Genomic DNA, 19,483 nt, shown 5'->3' with positions numbered 1-19,483 from the left:
GCATCTTGAGCTAACGACAGATTATTGCAGTTTTGATGCTATTGACATACTGTGCACAAAAACTAAGATGCTCTGTATACATGTAAATATATGTATATATATGCTATTTATCAAACCTCTAAAAGCTAACACTTGAATGATTAGTGGACATGGTAGCTGAGGTTAATGAAGCATATCTCCATTGACATTATACAGTTCATAGTAATGGGTTGCAGAGATAATGTTCGTCAGAATCTGAGGTGCCACATAGTTAGTAATTAAAGCTTATCCTCAAATTCCATCGTTAAACATGCCAGGGTTGATTTCCTACACCTGTTTAAGCTTAAATGGCGATAAAATTTTTGCATCAGGTTGAAGAGTTAATGTTGGCACGAAGATAATCAGATTGCAGATAAGAGTTGGGAGTTTACGATTCACGATGACATGATTGCTACAATCACAGCCATCTTGGTGTAATCATCCAAAATGTGTTTATGTCTACCGGTAAACAGATTATCCGATGATCAGGTTTTGGTGTATAAATAGCCTGACTATTTTCAAAAATGCTATTTTAGAATCTAGGTTTCTAAAATAGATTTGATTTGTGGCAATGTTGATGTTACTTGTGTTAAACATGATGACGATCTGTTACGATGTGTAGCATATATAATGTTATTTTATTGTTTGCAGCGTGTACAAAAATCTGAACTGTCTTGTGTCGTATTGTTTGTGTGATGTCTAAATCTCCATTATCATCTAGAGTGGAAGAAAAGAATGTGAAAAAGAATATTCCTGAGTCTGGTGAATCACTTTTCTTTGACTAATTTTGTGTAATTGTTCACGAAAAAAGTGTACTGGTGTTTATGAATGTTGTACAACTTTGTATTTTTAGTTTTAGCAAAATTCGATGTAACGGATCCGAATTGTCATGCAACTATTCCAACATTGCCACGAGGATGTCGGCCTTTATCACACCAAGTGGCTGGGCACAGATTTGGACAAGGAAGGCTAGGCATTGGTAGGTGGTACTAAGGTTGCTACTGTTGTTAACATTTCAAAATTTACATTTCACTATTTGTAATACTGCAGTATGAGTTTGTGATTTGTGTTGTTTGGGTAAAAGATGGTTATTGTGTGGTGTACTGTTTGATGCAAAGCCTAGTTTTTCACTGCTTAGAGTGTGGTTATTTTGAATATGTGGCCAATTATGGTTTAGAGTTGATAGCATGTTCATTAGGCTGCACTAGCTGCACGTATGGGTGTGTTCAAAAACAGGAAACTGCCTTCTCAAGTTGCTCTGCATATAGGAAGACTCACATGCCGGTCATACAAAGTTGGTTCCTTCAGAAATTCAACTCTATGTCATAAGTGATGCAACTTATGACGTTTTCTGTCCTACTTTGTGGATATGTCTACTTACTTAGTGGCCAAATGATTCATATGTTTACACTAACCTTTTCAATAGCAAAATTAGTTTCAAAACAAAATTTAGCCTTTATGATGAACATGTATATTTAAAACTTATGAATCATTACATTCTTTCTAAACCAGGCATGCTGCAGCATATGGATGGATCGATATTGAAACCAGTGCAGCCAGCCCCACGCGGTAATCGAGAGGTTGCGTTCTACCAGAAAATATTCGACCAAAAGTGTGATGATCCTGTTTTACTGACACTGCAACCATTCCTACCTAAGTTCTTGGGCATGTGGAACACCTCATCTCCTTATGCTGGTATGAAATTTATTGACAGTTTTTTTTTTTGTTTTAAATTTGTGACAAAGGTTATGAGAACTTAATTAATTATTTTTTTGGCTCTTTTGCTTGGTTATGGAAACTTTTTTTTTATTTGTTTTATTTTTAATAATTTTATTTAACTGCATATTTTGAAAAGATTTTGAAATATAATGATAATTGTAAAAATTTTATCATAAAATTGTAAAATTTATTTCTTTGTGTATCAGCATTTTGACAAAAAAAATTGCTGAAAAGTGTGTGACTTTGTGTTCGGAGTCTAAAAAACATTGTCTTAACCTTGTGTGTTTCAAAAAAAAAATGTAAAAATAGTGATGTTCAGCCTCAAGTAACTAAAAATTTATTTTTAACAGATTCCTATCTGAAGCTGGAAGACGCTTGTCGCAAGTTTCGTAATCCTTCAATACTGGACATAAAGATTGGCAGAGTTTCATACGACCCAGATGCCAATGAGGAGAAACAGGCGATGGAAACCGCAAAATACCCTCCGCTCCAAGAACTGGGTTTCCAACTGCTTGGCATGAGGGTATGTCTGTGTGTCTTCACATTGGTGACATTTTAGTTCCCCTGATGTTTGCCATCGGGTGTGGTTCCAAATGTGATGCAACCCGAATGTGGTCGATGTGTGGATATGATGATATTTTTGTAAATCTTCAACCTTCCACTGTTGTGAAATTAAATATGTTTTTGTCAAATTGTGGGACCTAAAATTATGTTACCTAAATTCACATATTTGTTTATTCTTGTTATAATGAGATTTTTTAGTTGTTTAATTTTGGTAGATTTATTTATAGCTGCGTTAGTAAACAGATATTATGGCATATTTTGTTTCCTGTCAAATATAGTCACCTTTTTTCCTTTTAGATATCTGGACCATCTCCAAATGAAGCCGTATTTTATGACAAGAAGTATGGCAGGTCCCTCACTAAGGGAAGAATTTATGAAGGTAAAATACTTTATTTACACATGCCATATGGTTGCGACGCAGTTGTACATATTGAAGCTTTATCTAATTTCAATGTTGTTATTACTGTTTTGCTCAATAGACATGTTTGTACTGGGATAAGTTTACCATGACCATAAAAGCATCAGGTTACATGTGATTGTTTCCCTCTAAAATTCTATCACTTTATCCTGGTGTGAAAATCTATCACTAAAATTTTTACGATCAACCAGATACTTTTTATTTCTGACACGAAGGAGTGATTTTTGAATGGTGCATAATTTAATTCAGGCTTCAATCTCTTTTTCTCGGGCAACGATGCATGGAAGAAGTACATCGTGAAAGCTTTTGTGCAACGCCTTGAAATGATACTCAGTTGGTTCGAATCACAAGAAAGGTAACTTATATATATATGAACCCTTACACACTTATTAATGTGACAGAAATTCCACTGCATGCTAGAGTTAATTTGCTGGGAATCGTAAAACCGTTTTGGGACCAAGGATTTTGTTTGTGTTGGCTGTAATAAAATGGTGCTTGATTTTATGGCTGGTTTCTGTTGTTATAGTAAACCATGAAGGCCACAGAGCCTTTCGTTTGGAATAAAGCTGGTTTCTGTTTAGGAATATGAATTAAGGCCCATAGCATTTTAAATACAATTTAATAACTTTTAAAATATGCTTTGTCTGTTGAACTGTGTATAATGTTCTGGTCCTATAGGCAATAGCATGTAATTACAACCAAAGAATTGTACATGAAAATGGTATTTCTAATTGTATTTAGTGAATAGTATTCACATATCCATTCCTGTACACCACTTAAATCAAACCATTAGGAATGTGAGGAGTCAGATCTGAATCCATGGCATCATGTCAGATCTATTTGTTGAACATTTGGTGGACGAATTTCCCTAGTGTAAACTGTATGAGGTTTTCATGTGACAGCTTTGCAATATATGAAATTGATTGCATTTCCCCTGATGCAATTAGTTCTACCTCCAGAATTAATAATGATTTTCTGCTTTAAAAACAATTTACAGGTCGTGCTTTAATTGTTATAGCAGTGATATTAAAACTGCATTAGGTTGAAATGTGCTATAATGGCATACTTGTTAATAACCATTAAGCTTTTACTTTTAACTTTATTTTAAAAAATAATTGTTTTTATAACATAACTGTTTGAATTTGTGCCTGTACAGTTTTATAAATAATTATGAATGTTTTCCATTGAAAAGTTTTAATTTAATTATATTAAGACGAACAGTCACAGTAATTTGATAGGATTACAGTGGGTTTATAAAAAAAGCACATGTGTGCATTAACGTTGGTTTTGGACAGACTTCATTATCTGCATGTCCCAATGTTTTCTGAAAAGATTTTTGCAATGTATAGCACATCCTTGTTGGCTGCAATCAAAGCTCAATACCTAAATGCTTGTTTGTAAATAAATATTATGGTGTTACATTACAAAATACACACTCTAAACACCTTGAATTCTACAGTTGATGTGAATTTTTTACCCTGCTCTTGTAACAATGGATTTTATATTGTCCCTTAGTTATGTTTCACAATACTTTTGCTGTTATTGTGATTTGTCTCTAATACTATCAAGCATTTCGAAAAAAAAGCAATACTTGACACTTGCGTTTATGCTCCTGGGCACGCTTTCATGAGAAATATTAATTTATTCTGCCACCAAAACACACTTTGACAGAAAATGGAATATAATTTGTATTTTTCGTCATGACTTTTTGGTGTTATTAATCTATAAATTTTTTATTTAAATTCATTTACCAATAAATAAATTTTTACTAAAAAAATTAAGTACATTTACAGATTATCATTTTTTCTCAATTGTAGGCAAAATTTTACCATCCATCTTATAGTATGTATTTTTCTTTGAATAACTTGTATTAAACAGCTAATGTTAGTCTTCCTTCTGTACATGAGAGCAAGGGATGTGTTAACCATGGATTATAATAGATAATTCCAATTTTTCAATATTTTTCTCCAGATATCAATTCTACTCCTCGTCTCTCCTCCTCATCTACGAGGGAGAATTTGTCGATGGTTCGTCCGACTCTGACGAGGAGTTCATCCACAAGTACAGACAACTCCAGTTACCCACAATGCACACTGATAGTTACTTGGCAACCGTTCGACGATTTCTCAACAAATCTACTGAAGATGAAACGAAAACCAAAACAACCACTGGTAAGCTGGTGGATTAATTTTTGGTATATTTTCAGTTTTGATGGTGTTAGATACCTTAATGGTGGATTTTTTTTATGTTGTGGTCAACTGTGTCTGCAGACAGTTGAATAGCCAATATTTAATTGTAGTCAGGTCCCAATTTTTTGTGGATTTAAAAGTGAGTAAAGGTTTTTGGTGTAAAACCCCCATGGAGCCGATAATAGATATTTGAAAGGGGCAATGGGCCCCTCTGCCCCCTCTGGCTGCTACAAAGCCTGCAGACATGTTTTTTGTTCATTTTTTGTGAAAACAGCTTGGCTATCCAGACTCAACTAAGTAAGAACAAATAGTGGTGACAGTGCAGTGAATTTGCTGATTTAACTTATGTTTTTGTCAGTGAGCTGATATCAGTCAAACACCTCCACTGTAGGCTTACGAACCCCACCCATTAAATGTAGCGCAATGCTCAATATACTTAACTCACTTCCTCCAATATTGCCCATGAGAAGTTGACTTTGTTTATTCGGTAGCAAAGGATTTTATGTGGTATGATGATATATCTCACCAATGTGACGACTCTCCACCTTGAATCTACAGTTCTGTGGGGTTCAACATTGCTTTAGTCACAGAAGGTTACAACTCCTAGCACTGAAATGACGTTAACCTTAATTATAATTGGAAACGCTTAATTTGGGCAAAAGCGCATTCTTGTTAGCGATGACGTCATTAACTGTGAGTCGGTAAAAAAGTTTATGTTGCAATGGAGTTGACATTGATTGTGACCAATGTTTTTGTCAAAACGACGCAATGTCGCTTTGTTTTCCGCCACACCGGATTGTAATTTGTACTTGTAATTATGTAGCAAGCTGTTAACGCGAAATATGGTTTTGCTTTGTCGTGTTTCGAAGAAGGAAAGAACTTTCAAACCGGCATATTTGGATTCGTGTGTGCTTCAGTTCCCAAAATTGTTCAGATTTTTGAACCAGGTTGTGGTTAATTAACTTTATTTTCTGACAAGTCATTTTTGAACGACTTTTACCGCATTGCAGTTTCACCTGTTTGTATCTACTTTGTAATTTCGGTGTAGCTATGTGCTTAAAAGGAGCTAAATATTATGATAAACGCTCCACCGTTATTCAACCGTATTCCACTTACCTACGTATTTAATATATACGCGTTTTGCGGTCAAATACTCTTCATAAATGTTGCATGACATTTCAAGCTGTTGGATGCTTTGTAAACTCGCATCACCTACCAAGCACCTGCCCACCCAGATGCACACACAGACATTTCAAAGGTTTCGGTTTGTGGGCAATACGGTAGCTGGCTTGCGTGTCGATCTGGTTACATGACAAGTTGTTGGAATGTTAGTACAGTTTGTAGAGAGCGTTTGAGTAATTGAGTGCCGGTGCTCAAAGCGATTCTTTGTTAATCCATAGACATAGGGTTGTCTTCATTAGAAAAAACCTTATTCCGCCAACAGATTTCATGACCGTACATTGATAATGTCAAAAGTTGGCCAAAGGTTTGTTACTATTTTTGTCGTTTTAATCACTCTGGGAACGAAGAACGAAAAATTCCTAACTGGTTCGGTTCCATTGCTTCCCATTTCTTATTGGCAATGCTTTTACCTTCACACCTGTAATATGGCGGCAATCCTGCCATGTCACGGCTCGCTGCTATGGTGCTTGTAAACAAATAAGTCGGCGTTGTGTTACATTCCAAACATTAGGTCCCATGTTGAACACGTTGTTTTGTAATTGCTGGCGCTCTATTATGGACAGACTGAATGTTTAAAAACTGCATTCGCACGATCTTTCGCGAGCTTAATTTCGCTTTATCAGTTGCTAAATAAAATGCGGTAATCACGGTAAAAACACGAAAGGTAAACGCACAAAGAGATGATCTCTGTTGGTCACTTTCAGACCGTGGCATTTTGGTGCGTGTCGTGGCTCAAGCCCCAGTCTCGAGTACGGCCGTGGTTTACAGAGTCGTTCGATGTGGTGTTGTTCAGCCGTCTCTCTGGCTAGTCTTAATCTTGTCTTGACAGTGAAACCAGAACGTTGTTGCGTGTGTATGTTGTGGTACAGGAATGTTAGTCACAATCATTTGACCAATTTCACCCACATTAACCCCATTTCACCCACATTTACCCCGAAGTCGAAACAAAGACACGATATCTTCCCACAGCTCAATTCCAATATCGTTTTGTGTCTTCCTACCTCGCATTTGATATCTGATAAAACATCGTTCCGATCTAACACGTCGTGATTCCCTAAATGGACTTGCCATCTCCAACTGAGATGTAATCTCCTCAGACAGTTGATGGGGTATCGGGAAACATGTTAGGTTCGTTACACCGCCACAATCACTCGCAGAGATTTTATCCTAACTCTTTCGCGTCGTCCGTTACGTCGAGTGACCGCATCGATTATAACAGCACGGGAATCATGTTGCAGACCACAAATATTTACCAGATACTGACACGTATGTCGCCCCCGAAACCCATTCCGGTGTGTAACGATTCCGCGTTAAAACGATACCTACCCGTGGCAGGTGTTAAAAGATGCGATACCGTAACCCGGATTAACTTAACGTGACTCTAAATATAGGGTCGCCGATCACTTACCGCTCATCGTACGTTGAGTAGTAAGTTCGGCGTGTGACCTTCTTAAACCTCCCTTACATGGTTTTAAGGTGGGGTTGTCATGTCGTAACCGAATTAGCATCGATCTAGGTTAAGCTTTTGTGTGTCTTACGCGTTTGTATCTCCAAAACATTGAGGGTGTTTACTGTGGAGAACACAAGCCTTGTAGTGTGTTGGAATGAACAAACTCATAAAAAGCAATGAGTAACGAATTTATTTCCCTTTTCTAAGCATTAGGTTGGCAGACATAGAAAGCAATACGCACTTCTGCCTTTTCTAAGCACATTTTGTAAATTCCATCGCCAAGAACCAAGCGTAAAAAGTAGAGTGCAAATAAATTCTTGCGTACAATCTCGAATCAATCAAACCACTACACGATTCTGCAACTCATTTCACTGCGCACAGTCGCAAACATTACCATTCAAGGGGTTTTCCTGTGTGCAACATTCTCCTTGTGGGGGTTTTAGAAGTACCTTGGGGCTGTATATGCGGTTAGCAGGGGGTGGTGCGAGTTTTCAGGGACTTTCTGCAAGTGAAAGGGCGGCCATGACTCTGTACCAACATGTGATAAACAGCGTCAAGGTCATTGTGATTACAATGCATGTTTTCCTTCGCACCTGTTGCATGTTTACCTGTAAGCTACTTTCTCATCACTTGCCACGTGACCCTTTGTTAAAAGACCGCACTTTCCGCATGTTCAACTGTTGAGATATTGTATGCAAGAGTTCAACTATGCGTTACAACCCATCTATATATGGCTCCTAAATTTTGTTGTTAAGCTCACAGAGGAAGCAATTCCTCATTTATAACATGCAGATAAAGGACATGTTTGGGTGAAACATGTACGGTGAACCGTATATGTGTGTTAGGATGTGGAATTTTCTGCATCACAAATTCTTTAATTACACAAATAGTTTTCTTCGAAATTACCTTGTAAAGCTTAGAACACAAAAAAACTTTTTAATCTTACCGTGTTATATTTAGTCGTTTCTTTTCGTTGGAAATCTCAACAAAAATCATAATGTCACAGTATTTGTCGAAACACGTGTCGATTTCCAATTGGTCGGATGCAATCTATCCCGATCTCAATCTAATGGAAGTTGTGATATGACTTCAGTCAGTGGTTTTGTCGTGTGATGACGTGGAATTGATGTGTTTTCGATATTATTTCAATTTGTTGTAGAAAAATGTGGCAATCTCGTCGACATAGCAGCTGTTTCTCCACAGGAAATTTGCGTGGTGTGTCATATGTGTGTGTAACGCGTTGAGTGAATGCAACATAGTTGGGCGGGTCACATACTTTCACCGCAGACTCACTTGCGTCATCCGGATTGTTTACTCAGTTAATATGAAATTCTCGGTGTTGAAATGTGGGTGGGGCAGTGTTTCCTAAACTTTTTTTGTCCCGGGATTCTTGCAAAATTATTTAGGGAATATAAAACCTTACAATGTCAGAATTTTTAAATAACTTCATACAGTTTTTAAGTTAATTTTTTCAGTTTTTCATAGATTTCCTTCTTGATTTGTTTTCATGCTTGTTTCCCAATAGTTTAGTGGTCATATTCAGTAGTTTCATTTCCTTTACTGCTTTGTTGTAATCTGAATTTTGCCCAAATACTTATCATCAGTTTTGCCTGCAGTCATAGAAAGCTTATTGAACCCTTCATATATTTTTATGGAACTCAAGGGTTACCAAGTATGGAATCTCTGGTTTAAGGTGATGGTCTTTTTAGTGCTGGTCTTATCCAACCAAACTAACCAATAAGTCTAACGCGCATATCTCGCCAAAATGACCATTTTTAAGTTTATATTTGGTGGAGCAATTGGTCAGCGAAACTTTTTCAAATATTTGAATTGTGGGAACTGCAGACAGGTGTCCACTGTTTTACCCTGTAAGGTCTCATCAGTGCAGCTTGCTTGGTGTGGCCATGAATAATCGTAACGGCCGGGCAATGACTTCCACTTTGTGGTGACAAGCGAAACTGTGACCATCTGTCTGCAGCTCACAGAATTCATAATATTGGCCCGATGCTTACATAAAAACAAGTCAATTTACGAAATATTGTATTTCCTAGAAGTGTATTCTAAATATCTTTTTAGAGGGTCTTTGTTTATTTTTTCAGAGAATTTGTTTGTAATTTGTTTTGTTCTCGTTTACAAAAAAAACCTTTAAGTCAAGTCATGACCCAAATTTAATTCGTGTCAAAAAAATTAAATCGTTGACCTGTAGATGGTGAAACGTGTTGGTTGTTCAGTTGTCTCATACAAGAGGTGCACACCCACTTTACATAGAAACCGTTTCTTTTGTGTTGATTGTTTTGCAACAAAGACCGGTTCCTTGTGTTTGTTGAGTCGCGCTACTGTGTGGTTTTGCGTGTTGGAATCAAGAATTTAACTGAACTTGGACAAAAGTTGACAATAGGATTCTACTTCTGTTTAAATATTGTTGCCACAGCAACCGTCTTTCAATGTAACGTGGTTTTAGATAAAGTTGACACCCGTTATACGAGTCTTGGGTAATATATAATAAAACCTCTTTGTTTTTTTATACAAACGGTCTTCCTTTTCCATTCAGAATATTCGTATCAAGGGAAAATAAAACGACACTCCAGCAATGAAACGTATTTGTTCGCTTTAAATGCACAATGATTCAGACGGAATGTTGCAAGACACCGCGTATCATTGCATGTGTTGTGCTCATCTTTGAAATCACCGGAAGTATTGCGTGTTGACAATGGCTATCTCCGGTACGCAGCGACATAACGGAAAAACACAACGTTTATAATAGTAATGCTGTGTAGGCTTTCCTCTATAATTAGCTGTATATATACATATTGCTTGTATGTGGCATGTAACATGGTGTATGGGAACAATAGTAGGCTGTGCAGCTGGGAAAATTAAACTTAAATAACTGCTTTTTCGCCATTTTTTCCATGTCACGACATACGATAAACCCTCCCTACTTTCCATATGTTTGCCAAGCCAAGCTTCCTCGCTTTATTGCAACATACATCACGTTATATTCACGCGACAAACTTGAGACCGAAATCTTGCGTAAGATTTCCCAAATTTGCCAAGCTTGCAGGGAAGTTCCCACTTCACGAGTGGCTGTGGTAGTGACGTCATCAGTCATGGTACGGCCGTGGGTTTTTCACCAACCGATGTGATTCGTCCCGTACACAGAAATAATAAGCATTTTTTTTCTTGCGAAATATCGGCTGCAGGTGTTGGGCGAGATAGGCAGGACCTTTGTCAATGCGAGTATAATGTGTTTACACTGCAGTTTATGAACTAATCTCATACATTGTAAAGAAATGGATAAAAACGTGCGTATAAACAGTGCCACACACTAAATGTTCTCAAATTGGGGTGTGTTACACTGGTGGGGCGTGGCAAATATCACTCGGGTGCCAAGATTTCAACTACAATAAACTATCTTTTGGCGTTTTTCAATAGACTGGGATTACAAAATCCCAGTAGTAATGCATGGTTCACTGACATCGCAGCCCAGGCATTGCAGCCAAGCTGGATCAGCCACTTTTAAGCGAGCTGAGATCGCAAAATATAAAGGGCTGCGCAGTGAGGCGATCCTGCTTTGTTGTGCAAAAGCACGATTAAGCGTTGTAATGTATGATGTTGGTGGGACCTAAGATATTTTCAAGGAAAAAATAATATCAAAAGTGTTTCGGTATCACTGATGTTGATGTGGGTAAAAAATGAAAAGAGTTGGCTTGCAAGAAATTTGATTTCCTGTTCTCAAAACTAATCATTGTTCTGCCACAATCAAAGCACGCCAAACAATGGCTATTGTATGCAAACAAATGGTCGTTGTTGTACGTCACGTGTAATGTAAACAATCTTGCACCTGCGTAAGAGACACGATTTCCCTGTGTTTTGGTTGATTTGTGAGGAGCGGTTGCGATTATCCGTCCCAGCTAACTACTGCACACATCTCGCATTAGTAGTAATGCGGAAGACGCCCTTGTTAGGAGAAAAATAGTTTATTTAACAACCTTTTTTCCCAAAACTTACTGAAATTTTTGTGTCCATTGAAAAATATTGGTGGAAACAGAGGTACTAAATGCAACTCACTTAAACATGTTATTGACTTAATTGCTTATATTGAAACGTATTCTTGCAACTTCTTTACTTCAGTGTCACACTGGATTTACTAATGTGTTTTCGCCAGTAAACGAAACGTTTTATGATAAAATTTGACCCGACAATTTTTTATTTCAGAAAGCGAAGGACAGACGGAAGAAGTTCGATCTTCAAACGGAAGTGACGAAACACCACCAGCTGTTAATGTTCCCAGTGAGACCATTGGGAGAGGTAAAGAGAACTGTGTTCACCACTTGGTGTCCGTTGCCACTGCAATGCATTTTAAACTAAGCTTAGCAATTGGCTTTTTAATTAACCCTGCTGTTATATATTTTTTAATGTGGGTATTTTTCGTGTCTGAAAGGACTTGCCTGATATTAATAAACGATATGTTTCAACACCAGTTACGCAATGCAGTGGAGGTCTGTGTATTTCGTGCAGTCCTGGTCCATTAATGGAAATTATTTCACTAATTATATTTTTGGTTAATGCAAAGTTATAAAAACAAATTTAAAATGACATTTTGGTTTGCTTAATTGTCAAATATACTAGGGGAATTACCCCTGGGGATACAAATCTGTGTCAAAGTTCAAACGAAATATGGCGAAAGGTTACGTTTGTCCGTTGCCCCGATGAACTGTTTGTGCGTAAATCTGTTGCCACGAAACGATTGATGACGATGTAACCTGATAACCCGCATACCTGGGTCGTGTTCGCCCGCGTTGTTGTTCCCGAGCACACCTATGTATCACGCCACCCCCCTCCTCCCTCCGACACGCTGTGCTCGCCCCTTGTCACGTAACAATTATGCATAGAAAAGTGCAACTATATTTTCGTGAAACTGCGTAATAATTTCTTCACGACCGTCGATCATATGATTGCGGACTTCGTGAAACCCAGTTTTTTTGTGTTTCAGAAGCCACTGTTGAGCCGTTGCCGGGGAATCCCCCAATTCCAACCGCACTGCATGCCTCCGGGGAATCCCCGCCGAGCAACCCAACCTCGACCGGACACGAATCGGGGTGAGTAGAAAGTGTGAGGGTTTTATGTCGAAAATTTTTTGCTGCAACGCGAAATTGAACATTTTTTCAATGGTTTTGTCGAAAAAACTTGCAAACGCGTGTTTTAAAGCATGGCGGTCTTTCTTAAACCAGGATGTGATTTAACTCTGACATATCTGCACGTGTTCACACTTATGTCCAATAACCATATCAAACAGCGGCGTTAATTGCGACTTTTTGTCTTGAACTTAACCACCAACATTCCACTTAGTTTTATGTGAAGTACTTCTTTAATATCGGTCCTAAAGCTTTTATCATTATTTGTGGCACTTCGAAAATGCCCCGAGGCTTATTTTGAATTTGTCCCACATTCTGTTGCCTGTCATTGAATGATTTAATGACTCCGGAAAACAAGTGGACTCCCCTCATTACTCCATCCAGCTTTTAATCGATCATGATATGACGTCATCACTGACGTTGTTTGGGGCGTTTCCAAATGTGTTGATGTTAACTTCTAGATTACCAGACTTTTTGTAGGTTTGAATGAAAAACCCACGTACATTGTCTTGTTAAAAGCGTGGCGTTCAAATCAGTCTTTAAGCAAAGAAATGGGCGTTGGTTCCCTACCTTTAACGAGGATGTTTGCGATCCAAGATTGTTGTCACATTTTCAAACCCCCCATCACTGGGCCGTATTGTTGGTTTTCATTTTATGACCTGTCTGGATAATTTGGACGAAGTTAACGTGACAGTCTCGACATGAAAAGCCGCGAAGCCGTTTATTCGCCAGAAGGTTTGAATGGAAATCATTCTATTTCGAAAACCATTGTATTTAGTATCCAGAAACTTTATCAAAAAAATAACTTTGCAAATGTCCGTTGCTGTAGCAACAACAATAGGAATTTATTATGCGTCATTAACGCCCTTCTAACTGCCAATTATGACGCCATAAAAGCGATATTTGACGGCATGTGACAGACGACACGACAGCAATGTCGGTAACCACGCGATGACGTCATTAGGTTAGCAACGGTCTTACCGGAAAGCCCGTGGAAGTTTAATGTATGATGGTAGAAGGGAAATTACTGTGTGCGTATTCTAACGTGTTCTGTGAAATCAGTGATTACATTGGCTGGCTGTAAACATTGCGAATACCCGGTCATATCTGCTGCTGATGTACTTGAGTTATGCGTCGATCAGTGTGAATCCTGCCCTTAATGTTGCAAGAATAATGTTTTAGTCTTGTTATTGCATTTGCCACCTATACAAGTTGGATAAATCGTGACATGACAACAATAAGTTTAAATGAAAAATTATTTATTACAGCTTTAAAATGACCAAATATATAATGTTTCTGTGGTAAAATAACACACGTTTTATACCTGGGGAGTCAATATCAAGCGGCCCGCAGTTTTGCCCTGTGTGTGGCCTTCGCGTCATGTTAGTTATGTCCTTGTAATAAAGACAAGAGTCACAACTTGACAGCGACTATCTTAAAAGTTACAAGTTCCTATCAGTGTGATTTCAATACCCTGACATAACGTAAATATCGATATCATCATTATTTACAAAGTCATCTGACCCGTGTTAATTCTTGATCGGTAAATAAGGCCCCAAGCACTTGATGAGTTGTAAACCCCTGCTGTTCTAAACGATTGTTTTGCATCGTTGCTTAACAACTATTATAATAGCCTATTTGTTACGTCACAGTTACTCGAGCGAGGCGGAATCGAAGAACAGAAGAGCATCGGAACGCGTCCAGCGAGAGTTTGTTACGTCATTGAATCGTCGTATTCAGGAATCGGCGAGAGATTACGTCAAATATCGTTTCCCACCAGATATCGTCGATGTTAAGTAAGGTTCACTAGTTGTATCGGTTACGTCACGTTAGGCTTGTAGGCGTTTTATGTTACATAGAAATAAAAACAAATCTAAGTAATAACGACTGCATGGCGCCCAAGTTAAACCTGAGCATGTTCCCGTCTAAAGTTTGCATGAAGTTACGTGTTGAGGAACGTTACTTCCCAAGGGCCGGCAAAGTTGCTCACAAAAACCCTCCATCTGTATGAAAACAAATCTCAAAGTGGGGAACATTTGCTTCAATATCTTAAAGTGATAACCAGCAAATTGTCAATGAAATTTGGTCGCGAAAAGGCTGCGAACCACTTCTACAGATCCCGTGTATTACAGACTTCCGTAGACTAACGAAAGTATATCATTGACTATGTAACCTGCATCGCCTGCACCAGACTCCGCGGTGACCTTTATTTGACCCCATTGGTATGTGCGGTCGAGTCTTCCCCGCGCTTTTTGCGCTGTGTTCATTCAATTTGTAATGACGAAGGTTAAATTGAATCTGATTGTTCGTAGGATGATTGATTTTGCTCACGTATTCGAAGACCAGAAAAGGGATGGAAATTACATCTACGGGTTGCGCAATCTGATAGCGTCTCTACGTCAAGTCCTGAAAACCTGTTGATCACCACCACCCAACGTCACCTCCAACCACCCCACGAGCTGCCGGTTTCGCCGTATAACGACAGCGCCCTGTAGCGGAAGCCATTGTAAGGTATAGACGACTGCTCCACGGCGCTATTGCGGCCTTTGTGTCGGATTTTAGAATTCCAATCGTATGGTTGTATGCAAGTGATTTTATTGATAATTTAACGGCATTTGTTTTGTTTCACGTGTTCCGTGCAATGCTTCCCACCGAACTAGGGGGGTTGCTTTGGGCCAAATTTAGTTTCACTTTCGTTGGTTGGTGAAAGTTTAATATTCGACCCGGGTAATTTGAAATATTTGCAAAACAAATATATTAAAATCTACCAGACCGTAGACACCATAGTAGCGAACTTTAAACACAGCCACCCCCTGATCTCAATATCCAAAACCCTTTCACCATATTTTTATCAAATTAAAATTCTTTTAAACCCACACTTTAAAACCTCTGGTATTCCCCGCCAACGAATTTTTCTCCCAAATCTTCATCAAAAGATTTTGTCGCCATGGCAACTACGTAAGCGTTTTTATTTTTCATTTCCACGTGTCTTAACCCGATTTTACTTTTTCGTCCGGTACTAAACAAACTGTAAAGTGACGTCACAAAGCCTTTTTTGTGACGTTATCGGTGACGTGTCACGTTTTTAAACCCTCCCTCACGAACTCGCGGCAGTCAACATTTAATCCCCGTGCACATTAAACCTGTGGGGAAGCCCCTTAAACGCGAACAACCGGACTTGGTGTTGGTCGCAGATTACTATGCAAAGATACGGGGGTCGTTTTATGCAACAGAGTAGAGAAAATAATGCGCTCATTTGATTCCTTGGAAGTTAACAGCACCCAATTTCACCGAATTGCTATTAGTTATAATTGGTCGCATCTGCCTTTATCCGAGAATAGTATGTTGTTTGCAATTTGTAACACGTGACTTACGTCACATTCATGCCATGTGGAAAATACTTTGACCAAAAAAACACGCTAGTACCTTCTTTCGGCTCTATGCATTCATTCGCATTAAAAAATTTCCAAGTCCGTTGTAAATTGACCGCTAGTTACCTTTTACGGGAATCTGGGTAACCCACAGTAACCCCAGACACACTTATATACCAACGATTTTGATAGTACTATGCGAGTTTGTGGTGTTGAAGCTTTTGTTTTGTAACCCGGCGCTTACAGTCTTTCTTCAAAACATTGCTCTGTAGTTTTTGTTGCTTTTTAGTGTGCTTGTTGCATGGTTATTAGACAAGAAACTGTTGATTTTGTGCTGAAATCATGGCATTTATCCCCGGCTAAAACATGTCATAATTTTTATTTCTTTCATAAAAATGTCAGTTATTAACCATCTTAACTTGAGCTGGATTGTCGAAAATTCGGACTCTTGCTTCTACTTTGTGGCCCAAACAACAATGGAATTTATAATTTTATTAAAGGAAAACTCAATGACATTTTCCACTGTATTCCGGTGTGTACAATGCCTTCTGATCATTTGACAACAAGACAGGCTTAAAATGCGTGCCAAAAAATATGTGGGAAAAAAAAATATTGGCGTCAACATTTCGGTGAAGTTTGAAAGAAATATTTTGAGAAAACTGGAAATATTTTGTAAAAAATAAAGTTGCTTGAATTTTTCTCGAAGTAGTTTTAAATCATATTGGATTGAATCGAACATTATGTGGATTTAATTCGACCAATTCTTATTCGCTCTCTGTATTTTCTCACGTTTGGGTTTTTATTCAAATATTTTTACACGAACGCGATTGTTTTTGTTGTGACGTATTATTGTGTTCGCAATTCCCCGTTTATTTTGCAACTTTCGAAATTTATTCCCAATACCATTGTGTGTGTGGGGGTTTTTATAAGCTGTAGAAATTAGAAACTTAATGCTGAGGAAAGAGCAGGAACCACTCAGTGCCAATTTATGAGCAATTCGTCCATTTTCTTAACCCTTATTTTACAGACATTAGTAATTATTTTCATAGGACCTTTTTTTATAATTCGGTTGCATTTGTGTTTCGTCGAAGTATGGAAGAAAACTTTCGTGTGAAGGCGAGGTCGTGACAGTTTAAAAACTCTGGTATGAAATATTACTGCGTGATTATTACCATGAAAATATGCTTGCAAGATTGCAGGTAATATGATTTCCATGAGAGGTAACCACAGGATAACAGTGTGACGTGAGCATGACTGTGCCAACAAAATGGAGATAAGTTTAGGATTCTTTTACTGCGGTAAACGGCCTAATTCTCCTACCAGTTGTGGCCAACGGAGTCGCGCAAATTTTGCAAAAAAATAAGCGCAATGAACTATCAAGCAATTTTACTACAAGGCCAAACACAGTTTCCTTGTTACCAAATTAAAGTAGCGGAAATTGTAACACCCTTATCAAGGGTAAGACTTGTTATAGTTAAGTAAGTACTCTGTGTCCACAACCACCGTTTAACACATCACAAACACCTCCTTTGCCCGCTTTCACGTCTGCAAAATTAAGCCCTTTCATTCAGTAACAGTCCAAATCGACCCTCTTCACAACGCAAAGATTTGCCTTCATACAGTAGTTTAATGTCGACTCTGTGTACACCTCCACTCTACAACACCAGGCGGTGGTCGAAGAGTCGATCTTGCCCTACTATGAGAGACAACCTTCTTGTGAAGGCGTGGGCTCAGTGAATGGTTTCGAGTGGCGAGAATGGTGCGGATAGGTTGGAATTTTGACTGGGGCGGTGCGTGTCACGAGGCCAGAGTCGATGAAGCAGCAAATATGTAACGCGATAACTACTGAGAATTAACGTAAGTTATACGTACGTTATGTTTCTTAGTGTATGCAAGTTCAAAAAGCGATTACATGGATGACTTCAGGTGGGAGCCATTCGTGGTGCAAGAACAAGATAACCGTGAATGTTCGTGGTGTAATCTGGATTTATTAGTTTGTTGTCCAAATAAGCGACTCTGGACGCCATGTTTGGTGTCTTGGGTCGCTTTTTTTCATTAAAAATATTAGTTGTGTACACACAGAGTTGGTCGAATTTCGACAAAAAAGACAAAACACGCGCGATAACATTACGGTTTGAGTGACAAATCCGAGGCTGGTTTTCCGATCAAAAAGAACGAAAATGAATCGGATTCGCTTTCTTCAAATGAGGACCAAACACCATCCGCGCGTTCTCTCAATGTAGTTTAATATCGACTCTGTTCACACCGCTCCGTCCAGGTTTACAAATTTCGAACTTCACCATCGTCAACTTTTCACAGAACGATACACACTAATATCGACCCCCTTCAAAGAGCGACGACTTGCCCCTTACACTAGTACAATATCGACTCTCTGTCCACCGCCACTGTACGCAAGACCAGGCGGTGGTCGAAGAGTCGATCTTGCCCTACTATGAGAGACAACCTTCGTGTGAAGGCGTGGGCTCAGTGAATGGTTTCGAGTGGCGAGAATGGTGCAGATAAGTTGGAATTTTGACTGGGGCGGTGCGTGCCACGAGGTGGCAGAGTATATGAAAGTAGCAAATATGTAGTAAGAGAGCAAATGCCTCGTTTGGTGCAGCATGCATCATGAGCTGTAGCAATTTCTGGAAGTTGGCGAAGCAACCACAGGGATAACTGGTTTTTATTTTGACGAATTATTTGAACGTTGAGCGTTGACTTGGCAATACGGAACGTGAGCTGGGTTTTGGTTTAGGATATAAGATGGAGTAAGAATGTAGCGTTTCAAAACACGCGGATATTTGTGAGTGGGTTCTAGAATTAAGGCAATGTTGGTGCAACAAATCATTATCGGAATATATCTCAGTCAAATTAATAAGCGACTCTGGACGCCATGTTTGGTGTCTCGAGTCGCTTTTTTTTCATGAAAATTTTTTATAAAAAATAAAATTTGCTGAAAAAGCAATTGTGTGAACAAAGAGTCGACGAAATTGCCGTTTTTCGACCATTTTTGGTTAATTTTTCCGGTTGTGTAAACACAGAGTTGGTCGAAATTTGTGAAAAAAATAAAAAACACGCGAAAGCACAAAATAAAGCACTTTTGGTCGATCGGGGATGCCCACATTTCGGTTCGAATGACGAATCTGAGGCTGATAATTCAGCTTGAGATCCACCTTTCGAGTCGAGTTTTTGGCATCCGATCGACCAAAAGTGCTGATTTTGCGCCTTCGAGCGACAAGTTTTAATTTTTCATAATGGAATTGCTGTTGCGATGCCGCAACCCTTCCATTGCTTGCCAGTCGTTCCGACCACAGGAGCAGACCAACAACCGACTGATCGAAACTTGGCTTCCTCCACTAAGTGTTCGGACGGTAGGTTCGCATCCGCGTCACCCGCGACTTTACCACACCACTCACTATGCAACATCTCATCCCATG

General features: G+C 38.8%; 1 protein-coding gene across 1 annotated transcript; it reads left to right on the top strand.

Moving 5' to 3' along the window:
- Positions 1-667: 667 nt before the first annotated feature.
- LOC145914777 (inositol polyphosphate multikinase-like) lies at positions 668-16,956 on the top strand. Its single transcript, XM_083002617.1, has 11 exons — positions 668-780; positions 872-997; positions 1,531-1,713; positions 2,088-2,260; positions 2,599-2,680; positions 2,969-3,074; positions 4,691-4,890; positions 11,756-11,848; positions 12,534-12,639; positions 14,328-14,471; positions 14,988-16,956. The coding sequence occupies exons 1-11, from the start codon at positions 714-716 to the stop codon at positions 15,094-15,096; spliced, it is 1,389 nt and encodes a 462-aa protein (XP_082858743.1). The 5' UTR covers positions 668-713; the 3' UTR covers positions 15,097-16,956.
- Positions 16,957-19,483: the final 2,527 nt, after the last annotated feature.

Source organism: Ascidia mentula, chromosome 9 (assembly GCF_947561715.1).
Source record: "Ascidia mentula chromosome 9, kaAscMent1.1, whole genome shotgun sequence".
Taxonomy (NCBI): Eukaryota; Metazoa; Chordata; class Ascidiacea; order Phlebobranchia; family Ascidiidae; genus Ascidia; species Ascidia mentula.
Note: the sequence above shows the minus strand (reverse complement) of the source record. Positions and strands in the feature narration are given on the sequence as shown.

Excerpts from the sequence above, each read along its gene's own strand:
- LOC145914777 (XM_083002617.1), top strand. The coding sequence starts at position 714 with ATGTCTAAATCTCCATTATCATCTAGAGTGGAAGAAAAGAATGTGAAA. Across the intron at positions 998-1,530 it reads ACAAGGAAGGCTAGGCATTG|GCATGCTGCAGCATATGGAT; the intron begins GTAGGTGGTACT and ends TTTCTAAACCAG. Across the intron at positions 1,714-2,087 it reads CACCTCATCTCCTTATGCTG|ATTCCTATCTGAAGCTGGAA; the intron begins GTATGAAATTTA and ends TATTTTTAACAG.